This window comes from Phalacrocorax aristotelis, chromosome Z (genome assembly GCF_949628215.1).
Source record: "Phalacrocorax aristotelis chromosome Z, bGulAri2.1, whole genome shotgun sequence".
In the NCBI taxonomy this organism is placed as follows: domain Eukaryota; kingdom Metazoa; phylum Chordata; class Aves; order Suliformes; family Phalacrocoracidae; genus Phalacrocorax; species Phalacrocorax aristotelis.
In genome coordinates this window covers 47,020,910-47,036,120 of record NC_134311.1, presented here as the reverse complement: position 1 = coordinate 47,036,120, position 15,211 = coordinate 47,020,910, and the positions used below count along the sequence as shown (strand labels likewise).

Here is a 15,211-nt window from a genome sequence, read left to right as displayed (position 1 = left end):
CCTCAGAGAAAAAGTTTGCACAGTACTATGGAGAAGCATAACAACTTGATGGTACCTTATTCCTGTCACATACAGATGACATTTTAAGGAACACTAAGTAAAATGAGATGGGAGGAATTCCCAATACAATTAAAATTTCATACAAGTTCCTAACAAATTGAGAACTTCAGAGGATAAAATACATACAGAAATCAAAATAGCAGTGACAAGGTTGGTACATGCTAGGCATAACACAGCAATGGTTAAAAATTGTCGTGAACTCAAACCTCTTTTAGTCCTCTTCTTGTAATACCAAAGAAGAGATACTTTACTAAATCATACTCTGGCAACAGAAAACATGGATCTACACATTGAAAAGAAAAAAAAATAACCACCAACCAACCACCACCTCTGAATAATTTGGGGAAAATTCAAAGTAGCAGAAATACACAGAATAAAAAAAAGTCACAGAAGTTGATAATTATCTGGTTCAGTAAGATTGAAATTAAAGATCATAGTTTTCCCACAATAAAATTCACGTACTTATGAAGCATTTTTAGCAAGAATTAAATAAAATAACAAAACGCACATAAATCATGTTTTTGAGCCTGTAGGTGCTTGGCAAGTAACAGCATTAGTTTACCTTGTGAAACAGATTTGCCCAAAACTTAAAGGAAGCAGACACTCCAGTGGAAACATGGGGAAATATTTGTTAAAAAGTAGTTTACCACCACAAAACTTCTTGACAGAGGCTTGAATTTCCAAAATGGAAAGAACCGTTTGTCTCCAGTTACTCGGTTCCATCTACAACAGAATATGCCGATCTGAAATCAGTTCTGAGTTAACACAACCATGTAATGGCAAATTTACTTTCATATATATCCCACCTATCCCCTTTGTAAGGTTGAAGATGATATATCAAAAGTTATCACCAAGCCAGTACTTTGAAAACTTAGAAAGACTCTAGCAGAGAAGATATTAGGTGAAATACTACTTCTTGCTTTAAGCAAAATGGCAGACTAACCTACTGTAATAGCCTTTCTTTGGCTTTAGCACCAGTAAGAAAAGAACTCCATTTACAGGTGGAACTCCACTTAATACTCCCTCCACATTTCTACAAAACAAGTATTTTGGGCTCATTACAAAAACTGTTTTGGAGTTGCTGTGTATACCTACAGTAGCCACCACGAGCAGAAGACGACGGAAGAGTCTAGATAAAGAGTCTAATCCATTTAGAAAATCAGAGCAAAAACTGATTTCCTCCTGGACTCGTCCTCAGATATGACAGCCAGCACTAGAGATTTAGTGAAGGATTTTACCCTACTAAAATATCTCATTGACCTTTCAACATCTAACTTGCACAACCTGGTATCTACAGTTAAGCAATAATATTTAAGGAATAAAGCCAGTCAAAGCCAAGTTACATTAGCAAACCCATTTGCTAGCATTTACTGGAGCAATATACAGAGCTGTGTTACTCTATACATATTTTACATTAAGAGTTACAGGGTGGTGCATGAAATACTATGAAGACATGGTTCCCACAGGTTCTTTCCCAATTCTCTAGACCAACAAGATGATCTGATTTGAACCAGCTCTGATCTCATAAGTAATCATCAACACTCCTTGCAGACACAACTGTCTATAAAAAAGAATCATTTTAGTTAAATTCAGTTGGGTATAACTAAACTACAACAAGCCACTCAAACCAATGCCAGGCATATCACCATAAACCTGTAACAATGCCACTTTCTTATCCAAAATAAAAGGGATTGAAACATTGATACATAGGAGAATTTTAAGATGAACTACAACCAAAGAATTTCAAGGAAGGTGAGACTGAAAACTTCCAGAAAAAGTCCCAAGGGTTTTTTCAGTTTCTTAGGCACTTCTTAAAAATAGCTGTATCTTCTGAAGAACTTGAGAGAGAGTTTAAGTGAAGAATCCTGACCGGATACAAAAGAATATACACATTTCTATATGATTTCCATAACTGCAGAATAGCTAATTCTCTACACACAGAGCAAGTCAGCGGCAGCTCAGCATCTCCAGCTGAGATTATCCTGCTCTTATTGCTCAAATTCTCATGAACTGACCTGCCTATGAACCTCATTTTCAAAGGAAACAACATACACAATTATGCTGACTGTCCACTCATGTGTCCCCATGCTCCCAATATTTTAACCTGTTGGCCATTTTCAATCAGCCAAATTTGACAGAGAAGCAGTGGACTCAAGATACAATTAAAATAGACCTCTAGGTAGTGCAGAAATACCTTAAGGGTACCTACTGAGGGAAAGGCTACCATGTAATACTTAATTTTCTGTTTTGTTGGCCTGTTAAAAAAATCAAGCTACCTGATGACCACCCAGGAATAAGGAGGACGCAGGTTCAGCTGGGTGAAAGGAGAAGCAGGTCACGGCGACAAGTGCAGGGATGAGTGAGCGCTCAGAGAACGCAGTTACACTGCACTTTCTCCTAGGCTTGTGCAGGACCACCCAAACAAGAACTGTGGGTGGTCCCCCATTACTGAAACAGGCTGAACTGAATAAAGGCTGTAAAACCTGAAAAAATGGAAAGGTAGTTTTGTAATACATACATATCAGAATCAGTCAACCATGTAACAGCACAGGTGTAGTATTTTTAGCCAGTGGATGAGGACAGCAACCAGTGACAACTGTTCAACTAGAGATGTTAAGTAACAACAAGATTTCTGTCCCACTAATACTCTCTCCATCATCTCACATTTACTATTCTACATAACGGTTATTACAGATAGAAGCAATACCAGCCAGAATAAACTAACATTAGTCTAACTTCTACACCTCTGTAAAAAGTGTCTCTGTATGACAACTATGAGCACAGAAGGGAGACTCAGGAAAAACAAATCAAAGCTCTGTGTGCCAATAATAAACATCCATGCCCAGCTCCCGTATCAACAGAAATACAACCACCTTCTCATAGAAGGAATGAGTGATGGATAAACTGTCTTATGAAATAAACATTACAGATTCACTTTCTTCCCTCTCTCGAGGGAAGCAGGGACCAGAGGAAGTTACCTGATCATACAGCAACTGCTATGGAGTCAAAGGAAGAAAAATTAATTGTTAAAATGAAAAGTTCTCAAAACAAATATATCAGATTCTTCCTTCCTTCCTTCTGAGTCTCAGGAATTGGTATGTTTAATTTTTCAACTACAGTTCTGTAGGGAAAGCAGACCTTACTCATCTAGGTAATATACAAATAAAGGGTCAGGCAAATCTGTAGAGCATGATTTGCAATGGAATTTTAGCAACTGAATTCAGCCCAAAGCTACAGCTCCTAGGTCTAGAACTGTTTCAGCTATCTGAGGATATCACTAGAAGTCTGCTCCTCGTGTGCTTCATAGCACAAAAATGCAATGAAATCCTACAGAAAAACTAAAACCACTTATGAACAGCATTATCTGTTTCCATCACAGTTTAAGTAAGGTGTTGCTTTGGCATGAAATCTAATGCCAGAGAAGTGACTATATCTCACTTCATTAGGGGAAAACATCTACACAGTAGTACCTTATGAGGTATAGCAATTTCCGTTTTAAAATCTTCCTTAGATGGTCTTGTGTAATGTGTGATCCAAAGTTTTTCCACTAATGCTGAGGTATCACTTTTTCACCATGCAGAAATGTCTAGAGCTGTCAGGATGTAACTAAAATTTACTACATTTCCTATTTTTAATTCTTTACAACTTTCACATGTGTTGACAAATGCTTCATCACATATATCAACCTAATTACACTTCCATTTCCCAACTCTTGAGGACCTTACTATTCTGGAAAATGTGAATGTAGTCAGTGTATACAAAATTATGCTTCCGGGCAGTGGTATGCCTGCCATATTTCATTGCAGTATAAATAGTTTCAATAAAAACATACACATTTTAATAAAATTCTACTTACACAGGGATGTTTTCAAAGGCATCTTCAAAGTTTTCCTACAGAAGAAAAAAAAACACTGTTTCAATCAAATGTGCATGGGTTTTAGAACTCTTTCTGTAACACCACAGAAAGTTACCAGTACCACATAGCACTTGAATCTGCAACACAGAGTAATAAACAGAATATTCACAGACTACTGCCTTTTTATTATGCTGTTGTGATTTAACCCAGCAGGCAGCTAAACACCAGTCACTCACTCCTCCTCCCCTCCCACTGGGATGGGGGAAAGAATCAGGGCAAGGAGGAATTAAAATTTGTGGGTTGAGATAAAGACAGTTTAATAGGACAGAAAAGGAAGGAATAATAATAATAATAATAATAATAATAATAATAATAATAATAATAATAATAAACAGAATAAGTGATGCACAATGCCACTGCTCACTACCCGCCAAACAATGCCCAGCCAGTTCCTGAGCAGCTAGCCAGCTCCCCCCAGTTTATATACTAAGCATGACATCACATGGTATGTAATATCCCTTTCGACAGTTTGGGTCCGCTGTCCTGGATGTGCCCCTTCCGAGCTTCTTGCTGGCAGGGCACAATAACCTGAGAAGTCCTTGACTAGTGTAAGCACTACTTAGCAACAACTAAAACCTCAGTGTGTTACAACATTATTCTCATCCTAAATGCAAAACACAGTGCTGTACCAGCTACTAGGAAGAAAATTAACTCTATCCCAGCCAAAACCAGGAGAATACCCACCCCTTATTGTATACCACCTGCGTCATGCCCAGTTCCCAGGCTTTCCAATATATTCCAATTAATGACCACCACTTTCCCTGTCTTTTGATATATGCACACAGATAACATACCCTTAGTCTATGGGCCATCCCTCTAAAATGTCCATCGAGCACATTTAGTTCATGAGCTCCATCTGTCATAACAGTCCTTCAGGGAAGGAGAGATGGTATGTGGTGTTGGACTGTTGCAGGCTGAAGCCAGATTTGGTTCCATTATCACTGTGCTTGTCCAGTTCTATCATTGCTGCACTTTGATAAGTTTCATCAAAGTTCATTCTTCATTAATAAATGATTCTTACTGTAATACTGTTGATATGGCAAATAGTAACCTCAGAAGAGATGACATACAGTATTATATAGCAATTAACATCATACAATTTAATTCATTAGCTATTGTCACCCAAAATCAGATCCCTTTGACTTACACATTGGAATTCCTCATCCTCTTATATCACCCACCAAGTGTGTCCAGGTCCTTGAGCAAAAGCAATCCCACAAATGGGTTTGCCTTTGCCTGGAGCAGTAGTAACCCAAACTATCTTCCTCAGCGCATTTTTTACATGCACTACAGGCACTTTATTCCCCTCTACAGTACATAAAAGATTTGACTGGGCAGGGCCAGCTTGACTGGCAGATCCCCTACAGTTGACTAACCAGGCATCCTTTGCTAAATGTCTACCCAACATTCGAATGTTCCACCCCGCACTGCTCTCAGTGTAGTACTTAACAGTCCATTGTACCGTTTCATTTTCCCGGAGGCTGGTGCATGACAGGGGATGTGATACACCCACTCAGTGTTATGCTTTTTGGCCCAGGTGTCCATGAGGTTGCTTTGGACATGAGCCCTGTTGTTTGACTCAATTCTCTCTGGGGTGCCATGTTGCCATCAGACTTTTTTTTCAAAGCCCAGGATAGTGTTCTGGGCAGTGGCATGGGATATGTTTCCAGTCATCCGGTTCTTGCTTCCACTATGATGAAGACATAGTGATTGCCTTGGTGGATTTTTGGGAGCATGATATAATCAATCTGCCAGGCCTCCCCATATTTACACTTCAGCCATGGTCCTCCATACCCCCGCTTCGCTTGCTTGATTGCAGCGCATGTTTCACATTCGTGGATAGCCTGTGCAATAACATCCATGGTCAAGTCCACCCCTCGATCACGAGCCCACCTGCATGTTGCAGCTCTTCTTTGATGGCCTGAGGTGTCATGGGCCCACCGAGCTAGAAATAATTCACCGTTATGTTGCCAGTCCAGATCCACCTCAGCCACTTCAATCTTGGCAGCCTGATCTACCTGCTGGTTGTTTTGATGTTCTTCAGTGGCCTGACTCTTGGGGACGTGAGCATCCACATGATGGACTTTTACTACCAGGCTTTCTACCCAGGCAGCAATATCTTGCCACAATGTGGCGGCTCAGATGGGTTTGCCTCTGCACTGCTAGTTGTTCTCCTTCCATCGCTGTAACTACCCCCAGAGGGCATTTGCATCCACAAGTCAGTATAGAGATAGAGCACCGGCTGCTTTTCTTGTTCAGCAATATCCAAAGCCAGCTGGATGGCCTTTACCTCTGCAAACTGACTCGATTCACCTCCCTCAGCAGTTTCTGCAACTTGTCTTATAGGACTACATACAGCAGCCTTCCACCTCTGATGCTTTCCCACAAGACGACAGGACCCATCAGTGAACAGGGCATACTGCTTCTCATTATCTGGCAGTTTATTATACAGTGGGGCACGGACAGATGGAAGGACGGATGGGCCGGCTGACCGCACAGACAGACTGACCCACGGACCACTGCAGATCCACGGTGGTAGCTATTGCAACATTCTCGTGCGCGCTCTCTCTCTCTCTTTCTCTCTCTTTCCCTTTCTCACTTTTTTCTTTCTCTCTCTCTGCTTTTGTCTCGCAGATTTATTGTTGGCCAAATAAAGTGGCTTGGCACTTGACTCGATTTTGAATCTTAATTCTGTTCCCGAGAATGTAAAAGGAACCTAGTCACAATAAAATATTGGAGTCAATCAGAGGTTAAGTCCAGCTACCCCCAACCTCCCAGAATTATCTGAGGACAGTTGGAAAGCAAGGGGGTTTAGCCTCTGCCAAATTGTTCAACCCAACAGCGGATCGTGACATTTTAGATTGGCGTAGTCAGCAGGATTCTCAGGAGAACAGAAAGTGCAATATTAACGTGTAACCTCCTGGGGGTGAATAGGGGCAATTTGGAATATTAAGGTGTGGCCCCCTCAGGACAATATCGCCCCTTTGTGTGTTAAAATATAATTAAGGTGTGGCATCCTGAGGGTGAAGAGGGGAAAACTGGAATATTAAGGTGTGGCCCCTCAGGACAATATAGCCCCTTTGTGTGTTAAAATATAATTAAGGTGTAGCCTCCTCCTGAGGGCGAATAGGGGAATTTGGAATATTAAGGTGTGGCCCCCTCAGGACGATATGGCCCCTTTGTGTTAAATAAGATGGCCACTCAGAAGGCAGTGGATGCCCACAATTATGCCTCTTCACCAGTGGAAGGAATAAATAAACTATATGATCTTTTGGAGGCACACCGATCTCGTCCTTCACCCCAGGGACACGATTGGGCAAAAAAACATTGGTTTCAACCACAGAGTGTAGTAGACAGGATAAGGGTGCTGCAGAAAGAAGCAAAGGTTATATCGGGGAAAGAAAAAGCTATAATTTGTGCAGTATTGTGAGCAAGTCTGGCAGCAGCAACTGAAGATAAGAAACAGAGGCTTTGTCAAGCCAATGCTGTAATAGACTCACTGCAGATGGCCATAAGGTCACTGCAGGAACAACTGAAGGAAAATAAGCAATTGTTGGAGGAGGAGAGAAATCAAAATTCCAGATTAAAGGAACAATTGAGGAGTCAACTCCTGAGGGAAGCGGATATACTGGTGGAGGTAGAGGTGAAACTTTCAGAGAGCCCCATGGTCATTAACCCAGAGGGCTGCATATTGGGCTGGGGGGCTGAACCCTTTTGGGAGGGGGGATCCCCTTGCCATAACAGGCACGGTGGATCAGTTAGTGGAAAGTGCAGAAGGTGGCCTGTCTCCAAATGATGTATGATCGGGAGCTCAAGCCTAACCAGAGTTCCCCAATGATGATGCCTGTGGACCCAGAGAGGATGACTCCCCTGATCTGGGGACTCCCTGATTCCCTGAATCCCATTGGGATCCAATTACAGGGGAAAATTCAGAACAACTCTGAAGGAGAAGGAACTATGGCCACTCTAAAAAGGATAACAACCCCTGACCATTGGTGGTTGGGAAGGAAATTGTGGACGTGTGGGGAGGTAGCACAGGGATTAATTTTGGGATAAAATATGGGCCTGTTGGTAAAGCGTTCCAAAAAACCAAAATTAGGGTCATACAGTCTGCTGAGCAAGCACACAGTCTGTAGCTGACAACAGGGAAGGACTAAGACTTGAAGCCACTCTGGGGCAATTATTTGGGGAGAGAGAAACTCCTACACCAACAGGGGTTATGGCCCTTAGGGATTCAGAAGGGTATTCCACGAGACCTGAAGGATGGACTCCCAACCCAAAAATTGGAAAAGCTTGTACAGAAATGGTCAGGGAGGAAAGCTGCTTTCAAACTAGTTCCCGATGCTCCACCCCTTTTTGACATTGAGAGGGAGCCAACTAGGGAAAAGCTGGGAAACTAGAACCTCCATTCCCTGAAGGTGGGTCAGGGGGGACAGAGGATGGATGTTTTTAAGACAACTCACCTTGAATGTAAGGAGGGATTTATTAATCACAGTAGCTGTAGAACCAAGGAAAAGACCAGTAATTTTTCTAATTGATACTGGGGCACAAATCACTGTATTGATGCAACCAATGCAGAACAGTGTGGGATCTCAATCCCATCTAGAAATATAATTATCTTAAATGCTCTGGGAAAAACACAGTCAACACCTATGACCTTAGTGACACTATGGTTACCAGAAGAGCAGCCCCCATCAATGCCATGGTGGCCGTTGGACCTTTCCAGACGAACCTTTTAGGCACAGATGTATTAAAGGGAAGGCAGTGGCATGACACCGAGGGGAACTCATGGTCTTTTGGTATCCCCCATATCAGGCAACTAGCTGAGACACCTTGGGTGGAGGTACACCTATTGCAAAGAACACCTGCCCTTCTGCCCTCCAAGATTACCAACGTGAGACCTTATCCATTGCTATTAGGGGCCAGAGAAGGGATAATCCCAGTAACTGAGGATCTCAAACAACGGGGAATTTTACTGTCTACCCATTCCCCGTACAATTCACCAGTGTGGCCAGCGTGCGAACCTAATGGAAAATGGTGACTGACCATTGACTATCGGCATTTGAATGCAAACACTGGTCCCCTGACTGCAGCAGTACCCAACATAGCCGAATTAATTGCAACCATTCAAGAACAGGCCCACTCTATCTTGGCAACCCTTGATGTGAAGGACATGTTTTTTATGGTTCCACTCCAGGAGTGTGATCGAGATCAATTTGCTTTTACTTGGGAAGGACAATATACCTTCACCCACCTGCCTCAGGGATATAAACACTCGCCTACCCTAGCCCAGGAATGGACAATAATCCCATCAGAAAGAGAAGTTACAGTCTACCAGTATATTGATGACATACTAATAGGGGGCATACCATAGCTTCAGTACAAACTATGCAGTACCGAATTACTAATCATCTGGAAGGAACAGGCCTCCAAATACCAAAACAAAAAATACTTCCTGCCAGTGAAGTTAAGTTCTTGGGCATCTGGTGGAAAGGAGGGTCAGTTTGTATTCCTCAGGATACCCTCTCAGCATTGGATCAGGTAAAGAGCCCAGAAAGTAAAAACGAACTGCAACATGCATTTTGGATTATTGGTCTTTCGGAGAAAACATATCCCAGACTTTGCAATAATTGCACACCCCTTATATGATCTGTTGCAAAAGAGGGTGATTTGGGAGTGGACTCCAGCCCATGATGAGGCATTGGAACTTCTGGTGTTTGAAGTAAGCACACATCAAGTTTTGGGCCCTATCCACCCCACCGACCCGATTCAGATTGAAGGAGGATTTGCACACTCAGGATTGACAATTCATCTCTGGCAGAAGGGACCAGAAGGTCCTATTCAACCGACTGGGTTTTATTCTAGGAGTTTTAAGGATGCTGAAAAGCGATACTCCAGTTGAGGAAAGGGTTTGTTTGTAGTGAGTTTAGCCCTTAGAGAAGCAGAGCGAACCATACACCAACAACCTATAGCTTTAAGGGGACCCTTTAAGGTAATTAAGCCTGTGTTAGCAGGGACCCCTCTCCCTGATGGGGTGGCCCAAAGGGATACTGGAGAAAATGGTATGCTAAAATTGAACATTACTGTAGTGTTTTTTCCATCAGTGAAGGTGCCCCAAAGGTGTTAAACATACAGGAAGATGTGACAAACCTTTTGGAGGAGGATACTCTCCCTCCTCTGTTGTTAAAATTGCCCCACCATTTTCAGAGAAGCTGCAAAATGTGTGATTCACAGATGCCTCCACCAAACTAGAGGGTACACAGTGGAAGTACTGGGCTGTGGCTATTAATGTGGATACCAAGAGGGAAAAAATAACCAAAGGCGAGGGCAGTGCCCAAGTGGGAAAGCCAGTGTCAGTATGGAGTGTGTTCAACAGCAAGGGAAGACGGGAACTCCAGTGTATATCTACACTGGCTCACTTTCAGTATTCCAAGGGTGCACAGAATGGCTCCCTTTTTGGGAACAGAACAACTGGGAGGTGAACTGGGTGCCAAGTGTGGCAAAAGAAGAGGTGGTAAGAGATCTTAGATATTGCCAAGCGTGGGGATTTCACAATAGCATGGGTGCCCTCCACCAGGAAGGCAGTACTCCAACAAGTGATTGGAATAATAGGGCGGATGAGTTGACCAGAATTGCCCCTCTGTAGAAGGAGAATCAAATGGGAGAAAATTGGGATAGGCTCTTAGAATGGTTACATGTTAAATGTGGCCAAGCAGGGTCCAATGATTTATTCAAGGAGGCACATGCCAGAGGCTGGCCTGTCACTCAGGAAGCTTGCAGGACCTGTATCTCGGCTTGACTCCAGCTAGAGTGACACCCCATGGAAGAATCCCCACTCCATTTGAGAGATAAAAACACCCTCTGGGAAGTTTGGCAAATCAATAATATTGGGCCTTTCTGAAAGTCTGAAGGAAAACAATATGTACTAGTAGGTGCAGAAGTAATTTCTGGCCTAGTCCAAGCTGAAGCATTTCCACAAGCAACTGGGGAAAATCTGGTGTGGGCCCTGGTAATTTGGTTGAGCTCCCTCCCAAAGCCTAGTTCCATTCAGTTGGACAATGACAATCATTTTACTGCTGCCAGAGCACAGGAGTGGGCACGGGGAGAGAAAATCAAGTGGGTAATCCACACCCCATATTACCCCCAAGCCAATGGGGTAGTGGAGCAGGCTAATGGGCTCCTAAAACGATTTCTGAAGCCTCATAAGCCACACTGGGTGGAGCACCTCCAGGATGCAGTTACCTGAGTCAGCAACCACTGGGGAATAAATGGATGCCCCTGACTAAATGCCTTCTATCCTAAACCTCCAGTCTTAATTCCTAAACCTCAAGCTCCTAATGTTCCTGGAGAACCAACTTTTTTCCCTGGACAGCCAGTGTTGTTAGAAATGCCAACCACTGGGGCTGCTTCCCTTGTACTAGCTGAACCCCTTAATAGGCATGCCTGGAATGCTAAAGATGCCTGGGGAAAGAAGCACAAAATTAACACTCGCTGGATTGTCCCCTCATTTTAACTGTGCAGACAAAGCCCAAGCAGGGCAAGTCGATGTTTTGTTTCGTTTCACAGGAGACCTCCATGGGAACAAGACTGAATGTGGCAAGATCAACATTTGATTTATGTAACCATTTGTGTTTGTAATCTTTTTTTTATAAAACTTGTAGGCTTAGGCTGAATTTACAGAGGAAAATGTCAATTTTGTTTTGGTGTACTGTGTAGACCATGACCCCTGGATTAATTAATTACCCCCTCAGAGACTTTGGGGATGAAGGGAATGATATAAAGAATTCCTTCATGCAATTGGCTGAACAAATAGCAAGTGTTTATAATATCACAAAATGCTGGATATGTAGAGGACCAGTTGGTCTACCAAGTTGGCCCTGGGTAGCTATACCTTTGCTACCAAAATGGTTGGTGAGCAGATACAGTGAAGTGAAGGGGAATAAGACATGGGAAAGCTCACATGATTCACCATGGCACATAAAATTTCCTGAGAAAGGTAAATATTGCTTGGCTAGAACACAAAAGGATGGCCCATTTGTGGGCAACAGCACATGTGAGTGAACATATCGGAACATAAGCATAGCTGTTCAGGTGGGGGAAGAGCTGCATAAAAAGGATGAATTAATATATACCTATGCCTGAGTGAATGATGAGGGATACACAAATGCATTTCCCAGATTTTGGTCACCAATCAAACAGCTGAGGCCCTTGACCTATTGGCAGATCAGGCAACCCAATTGCAAACTGCAATTTACCAGCATTGCATGGTTCTTGACTACCTACTAGCTGAAGAAGGCATAGTCTGTGGGAAATTTAATTACTCTAATTGCTGTTTAAAAATTGATGACAATGGCAAGGTCGTTAAACAAATACTGCTGGAGTACAGAAATTACCCCATGTTCCTGTCCAAACCTGGGAAGGCTGGAATGTTGATCTGTTCTTCTGGCTTCCAGGATGTCCTCAGATTAAACAAATCTTATTTTACCTACTCTGTGGTCTAGCAATGTTACTGATTTTGCCATGTGTCATCCCATTCTTCATTCAGTTAATCCAGCGTGCTGTTGCAAATATGCAGTTTGTACCCACTGTGTCACCTGATGGAATTAAACACATTAGAGCTGTACATCAGCCTGTGTCATCCACGGTCCAAACTGCATAAACTCTTTGTCTCCCAACCTGGTTTGTGGGGTTTTTTGTATTATTGGAACTGAATTGTTATTGACGTTAGGCATTGGCCTTGTTTAAAGTTGATATTACTACAATGTTTTGACCTTTATAGCTAAAATCTTTGTTATTGATAAAATCTTTCTGCCTTTGCTTCTGTCCTTTCCCTTATCACTGTCTCTATATCTGCCACCAATGTTGAGCCACAGGGTGGTGTAAGGGACTAGAACCTTGTCTCAATATTGTTGGCAGGACAAGTTTCACTACCAAAGCTTAATCACCACGGCAACTAAGCGGGACAGTTTGGTCCCCAGGGCAGCCCGTTGAGTCCTGCCTGGCAGGAGTGTGCGTGTCCTGTTGTCTCTGGAGTATGTGCCCTCCACGCATGCACCCAAGCCCAGGGTCGACTGATGGGGGTAAAAGGAACCTAGTCACAATAAAATATTGGAGTCAATCAGAGGTTAAGTCCAGCCACCCCCAACCTCCCAGAATTATCTGAGGTCGGTTGGAAAGCAAGGGGGTTTAACCTCTGCCAAATTGTTCAACCCAACAGTGGATCGTGACGCTGTTTAATTTGTTCAAAGGTTCGTCATTGCTCAGGACCCCATCTTCTTCCGGGTCACTGGACAGACAGGGCTTATGAGCAGACTGTAATTTGGAATATGCATTCTCCAAAAACCCACAATACCTAAGAAAGCTTGTGTTTCCTTTTTGCTAGATGTTGGAGACATGGATGTTATTTTGTTGATCACCTTCATTGGGATCTGACGACATCTGTCTTGCCATTTTATTCCTAGAACTGGATCACCTGTGTAGGTCTCTTTACCTTATTTTGTTTAATGGCAAAACTAGCCTTCAGAAGGATTTGGACTTTTTCTTCCCTTTCTCAAAAACATCTTCTGCTGTGTTGCCCCACATGATGAGGTCATCAACATATTGCAGGTTTTCCAGAGCTTCACCCTGTTCCAGTGCAGTCTGGATCAGTCCATGGCAAATGGCTGTGTTTCCAGCTCTGGGGCAGTTGATTCCAGGTGTACCAGACACCCCTCCAAGTGAAAGCAAACTGTGGCCTGCACTCTGCTCAATCCAGAGGGATTGAGAAAAACACATTAGTAGTATCAATTGTGGCATACCACTTGGCTGCCTTTGACTCCAGTTCGTATTGAAGTTCTGGCATGTCTGGCACAGCAGCACTAGCACTTAGAGTGACTTCTAGTGTGAGTCCCCACTCTTTGTTAGACTTCCACACTGGTCATATGGGACTGTTAAAGGGCGAGCAGGTCTTATTAATCACTTCTTGACTCCCCAGTTGATGAATCAGCTCATCGCTGGGAATCAGGGAGTCTCAGTTGGTGTGATATTGCCACTGGTGCACTGTTGTGGTGGAACCTATTGTTCTTTGACCTTCAGCAACCCCACAACAGAAGGGTCCTCTGACAGATAGGGCAGGTTAGATGGCTGTTTAATTTCCTTCATCTCCAAGCTATACCAAGAGCCCACTGGTACCCTTGTGAGTCCTCAAAATACTCTCCTCTGAGGTAGTCTATGCCAAGGATGGTTTTGCCACTCATTCCCTATTAGGCTGACTTCAGCCTCCAATACAGCTAGTTGTTGGCATCCCTATCACTCCAGCAATACAGATGGGTTCTGCCCCTGGATAGCTTGATGGCATTAGGGTGCACTTTGCACCGATGTCCACTAAAGCCTTATACCCCTGTGGGTCTGTTGTGCCAGGCCATCTAATCCACACAGTCCAGGAAACTCAGTTGTGCCTTTCCTCTATCTGGCCAGAGGCAGGGCCCTCGAGTCCTGGTCACAGTATTTGTTACTCATTTCTTGTAAATATGAGCCAGAAATCCCTTCATTAAGATCAGAAGTGAGATCAGCCCTTCTACTCTGTCTGGGGAACTGCCCACTGGAAACTGGAACAACTTTCATGGAAGAACCCCCAAGTGATTGTTTTTCCATGCAACTCACATACCCATGCTTCTAGGGTTGAGGTAGGTTTTCCATCCTACCTCCTCATGTCATCTCCATAGTCACACAGGTAAAACCATAGGGTGGCCCGTGGTGTGTATCCTCTCTCTTCAGCAAAGGGACACTCACTTCTAATGGCTGAGATACCAGTCCATATCAGTGGGGAGTAGGGCATGTCCTCTTTGAGTTGCTGGAACTCCCAGGACAGCTTTTTCAGGCAGCTTTTTCCACAGCCGAGATGCAGGCCCATGGGGAGGAAGACAGACTTTCCTCATATTCCCAGAGCTGTCCAGCCAATTCATCCCATTTGTCACTCTCCATCCTTCCGGGTCATTATTGCCAATGAGTGCATGCAATGATGGTGCACCCCGTACAAAATTCCACCACACGGGTCATGGGCACCTGACTTCATATGGATCTGTGGATATCTGCTTGTTGACCAGGGCATCATAAATCACCTCCAGCATGACTAATTCCCTCAGGTACTGGACTGGTGGTCCAATTGCCTGGGTGACATACAACATCTTCCTTGTAAGTACAACTTTTCTTCCCACCTGACAGGAGTAGCCTCCAGAGGCTGAGGGCTTGTACCCC

The 15,211-nt window shown here is 43.5% G+C and overlaps 1 protein-coding gene across 5 annotated transcripts in view; it reads right to left on the bottom strand.

Moving 5' to 3' along the window:
• Window positions 1-15,211, bottom strand: part of TTC39B (tetratricopeptide repeat domain 39B) — an 86,482-nt gene that overhangs the window by 46,200 nt on the left and 25,071 nt on the right. For all 5 annotated transcript variants that reach the window (XM_075078185.1, XM_075078191.1, XM_075078189.1 and 2 more), the window contains exon 2: window positions 3,917-3,951. In XM_075078185.1, coding sequence (XP_074934286.1) covers window positions 3,917-3,951 — 35 coding nt within the window. The remainder of the gene's footprint in view (window positions 1-3,916; window positions 3,952-15,211) is intronic.